The following is a 4,290-nucleotide window of genomic DNA, read 5'->3' as shown; positions in this document are numbered from 1 at the left end:
GTCAAGTACATGTTTTATTGAAAAGTTTAAGAAATAATTTTGAAAATCAAGTTAATAAAAACATTAATCAGAAAGTCATCTGATTGGCCAGGGAGACATTTTTGAATAAGAAACTAAATATTTTTCAGAACGAATTTTTACAGCAGAAATCAGAATAACTTTATTTATGTCAGACTGGGGAAATAGTCATATTACAGCTGCGGAACATTCACAACCAAAGTAAAATATTTTTAATCCATTTTATTCCTTTTTACTTTTCAACGCGAGGCTGTTTTTTTGACTCTGTTGCAGCTCAGGACTCCCACCAGCGGATCAGCCTGAACTCAGCTGTCGGAGGCAGGAATTATGTCATCGAGCAGGGAGACGAAGCTGGATCACAGCGGCTGCAAACGGACTCATCTCTGCCMGAACCAGACTTCCTGAAGCCCGCTTTAAAGCCTGCATGAAACGGTCGGGGGGCACGGATGAGGGTCGGAGGCGGACTTATGTCAGGGTTTGAAGTCATCCCAGATCAGAAGGGCGGACACTGGATGGCAGCCAGCAGTCGAGCGGGATGCTGCTGCTGATCGTTCCTCACGGCCGGGAATCTTCTCCGACTCCTGCTCCTGCATCCGGTTAATTATGAGCCGCACCAAGTCGCCATCAGCCCGCTGTAGCTTTCGCCTGATGACAGGAGGGCGCCCACTTCTGCTTCCAGCCAATCTAGGCCCTTTAATCCGCAGAGCATCATCACATCTGATCTGATCTGTTCCTCACTCAATTATTCTCCCTGAAGCATCGATTTTTTTTAAAAGTCTAAATATATTTTTTGGTTCTCGGAGATGGGCCGCGTCCATCCCACTATACCCACAGTGGTGTCCGTCTGCAGGGAGCTGAGGTGAAGCCTGCTGCTCTGCTGTGGAGGTACTGGCAACTTTTCAATGTGGAGTCAAGGATCATTTGCCTTTCCTGCTCATGTATAAACCATCATGGCCAATGAACCTGTGATCCTTAACGTGTATGATATGGTAAGAGCTCCTTGCAACTAAGCTGAACTTGTTTTTCCCCCGTTTGTATGGGGTGCCAAGTAGGGCTGTGTATTGGCAAAAATTTGGCGATACGAAACATATCATGACAGATGGGTCACGATACGATATATCCCGATATATTGCGATACTGTAAGCAAGGCGATATATTGCGATACTGTAAGCAAGGCGATATATTGCGATACTGTAAGCAAGGCGATATATTGCGATTATTTTTGTCCAAACATTCTATTAAATAAAAACCTCTTACTAAAAAAAGAAAAACCAAAATTCATTGTCTCAGAAAATTCTAATATTACACAGACATACTTTAGATACATTTAGCTGTCTTCTACTTTGTATGTATTTTATTTTATTTGTTTCATATTTCTTATTTCATCCATGTTTTCAATTATTAGATTAAATTTGCCAATAAATAGTTTTATGTCACGGGGGGAGTGCCGAGCTCGCTCGAGGCGCTAGAGACGCATGCGCTATGTATGCATGCCTGCCTGCCTTCTGTAACGTGACATGACTACAGTTGGAAAAAAGAGTGCACGAAACATTTAATTTGGCTTAAAATACAGACATTCTGACAAATAAGTAACTGTTCGTAACCTTACCTCAGCTTAGAAGGCAGAGGGTGTCGGTCTTTTCCGCTCAGATTCAGCTATCGGAGCATGAAGCTAATGTTTACTCACAATGCTAATGCTACCCTTACTCTATGGTGCTCAAGAGGTAGAGGAGCCAAATGGCTGGCTCACTGCTGCCAACTAGTGGTCAGAGGCTGAACTACAACATAAAAATGAATGGCTGGCAGGAAAGTGGACATTTTAAACCTTAATAAAAAATCGATACAGGGCTTTAGAATATCGATACAGTATCGGGAAATGAAACATCGCGATATTCCAGTGTATCGATATTTTCTCACACCCCTAGTGCCAAGTGTAGCCTAAATGTAAAAAATAAAAAATAAATCACGTCATGATTTAGCTGGAAAATCTCCATGAATATTTTATTATTTAGCTCACATTTCTTACATTTTGCTATTTCTTTTTATTTATTATTGTCGCCGCATGATTTACCAAGAATGCAGAAACACGTTGGAATAAATGCACGGAAAGTCTGCGTGTATGGTCGTCAAAATGATTTAATTCTGAGCGACAACAAACAGAAGTCAATCAGGAAGTCTGTCATGTTGTGACTGGCGCATCAGCGGAAAGCAGCCAATAATATACATCATGATAACATCATATGATGTGAATAAAACCAATCACAGATCGCCAACTGTAACTGCCTAGCCAATAACAGGGCTCTTAGCCCAAAGAGTTACCTACTCAGACAAGAGAGGTCAGTCCGTTGCCGGAGTCCTGACGTCTGGGCAAACAGATTGACATTGATCATAAGATATATGAGTACTGGACAGTGTCAAGGTGAAACAGATATAGATAATTAGTCCATAACAATTTTTTTTTTTTTTACTAAATATCCTAAATCAAAATGTAAATATCTGAATGTAAAATGTAAATCTTAAACTGCCCGTCCGTCCGTTTTTTGCCGCTTATCCGGGGTCAGGTCGCAGGGGCAGCAGCCCAAGCAGAGAGACCCAGATGTCCCTCTCCCCAACAACTTGGGCCTGCTCATCCGGGGGAATCCCAAGGCGTTCCCAGGCCAGCCGAGAAACATAGTCCCTCCAGCGTGTCCTGGGTCTTCTTCTGGGTCTCCTCCCAGTGGGACCCAGGCCCGGAACACTGTACTGAGGTCTAAAATGTTGGAGGAGCTAAATGATTAAGTATACATTAAGAATTTTGAAATGTAACGCAGCTGCTGTTGGTGCACAGGTTTTGTTGCGATGTCATCATCCTGCAACAAAAGCAAAGAGACATTTATAATTTAAATTCAAAATATGTTCATTAAAAACAAAATGGTTGTTACTGTGGGTTGCCAGTTTGACCCACCCGTTCCATCTGTCTCAGTCGTTGTGTTCTTTTTGTTTTGTCTGTAGTCTCCCTCTTGTGTCTTCCCTGCGCCATTACTCATCTTTTCTCCTCAGCTGTTTTCCCCTCCTCAGTATTCACACGCCTGTCAGTGCTTTCTAATTAGTCTCTTCCAGCTGTTCATCTTCTCTCATCATCAGTCTGTATAAATACCTTTCTCTTCTGTTCATTCCTCGCTGGTTCATTATATGGATTATCCCTCCTGTCTCGTTGTCCCTGTGTGTCCCGTGACCCCGTCGTGTCGTGTCGTGTCATGTCATGTCGTGTCGTGTCGTGTCGTGTCGTGTCGTGTCGTGTCGTGTCGTGTTTTATTTTAGCTGCCCTGCCAGCTCTTTTGTTTTTGTTATTTAATAAATCCCTATTACTTAAAAACTTCATTCCTCCATCCGGACCTGAGTTCATTCYTTCCTGCAAACCTGACAGAATGAGTTTAGACACCAAGTGCATGTGGTACAGAAACAAGGTAAGAGCGAAATGTGTATTCTGGTGGCCATTTTTAAAATCCAAGATGGCTGTCATCTAAAAATGAATTCTGGATCCTTCATACTTGAAAACATGGATTTAGAAAACAAGTTCATGGCTTCATGTAGACTAAAAACCCAGTTAGAGCTCAAAATATGTATTCTGGTGGCCATTTTGAAAACTGTCCCATAAAGTTCAATAAACGAGGAGAAAAAAGGCAGAGCCAATGGAATTATTCTAAAGTACACTCTTAACAATAAAAAAAACATATTTGACCTACTTTATAAAAAAAAATCAAAAATTTGTTAAATAAGCCACATGTATTGGATATTTTTAAAAGGCGTGGGTTTTGTGAGCAGTGCCGGTGTGTGGAGTGTCTCTAGGCAACYGTGACAGCACCACATGTACTGTAGGCAGCACCGACACACACAGGAGTGGAGCTTGGAGAGGGGCTTTTATCAGTGTAAGATTTAGTGTGTGACCGACGTGTGTGTGTGTGTGTTGGACATTTATAGGAATATGGAACGAATCACATTTAAATCCACGTTCAGGGTTTCCCGCAGCGTATTTTAAGTCATCTTTTTTTATTTTTAAATGCCTTAAGTTCTCAACCATTTGTGCAATCTGAAAAATTCCAACAGTTCCTGAAAGCCAAGTATCTGGGCTTTTTGCTGACATATGCGTTTTTAACGGTAAAATCACGCGACCTGTTGCAGTAAGCCTACAAAACAACCTCTTTGTGTACCCTCCTCCAAAGATGCTCGTTGCAGAGTGTAGTGGAAAGTTACGAGCGACAGCGTGTTTTTTTTTTTTTTTTTTTTTTTTTT

General features: G+C 41.7%; 1 protein-coding gene across 2 annotated transcripts in view; it reads left to right on the top strand.

Moving 5' to 3' along the window:
• Positions 1-4,290, top strand: part of LOC106530140 (desumoylating isopeptidase 2) — a 15,874-nt gene continuing 11,584 nt past the window's right edge. Inside the window, exon 1 of one of the 2 annotated variants that reach the window (XM_014025719.1) lies at positions 1-1,007. In XM_014025719.1, coding sequence (XP_013881173.1) covers positions 969-1,007 — 39 coding nt within the window. In that variant the 5' untranslated portion in view covers positions 1-968. Of the gene's footprint in view, positions 1,008-3,280; positions 3,465-4,290 lie in introns of those variants that run through there. The other variant, XM_014025718.1, reaches the window with a different exon arrangement.

Source organism: Austrofundulus limnaeus, unplaced genomic scaffold (genome assembly GCF_001266775.1).
Source record: "Austrofundulus limnaeus strain Quisiro unplaced genomic scaffold, Austrofundulus_limnaeus-1.0 Scaffold493, whole genome shotgun sequence".
NCBI lineage: Eukaryota > Metazoa > Chordata > Actinopteri > Cyprinodontiformes > Rivulidae > Austrofundulus > Austrofundulus limnaeus.
This window is presented reverse-complemented; position numbering and strand designations above follow the sequence as displayed.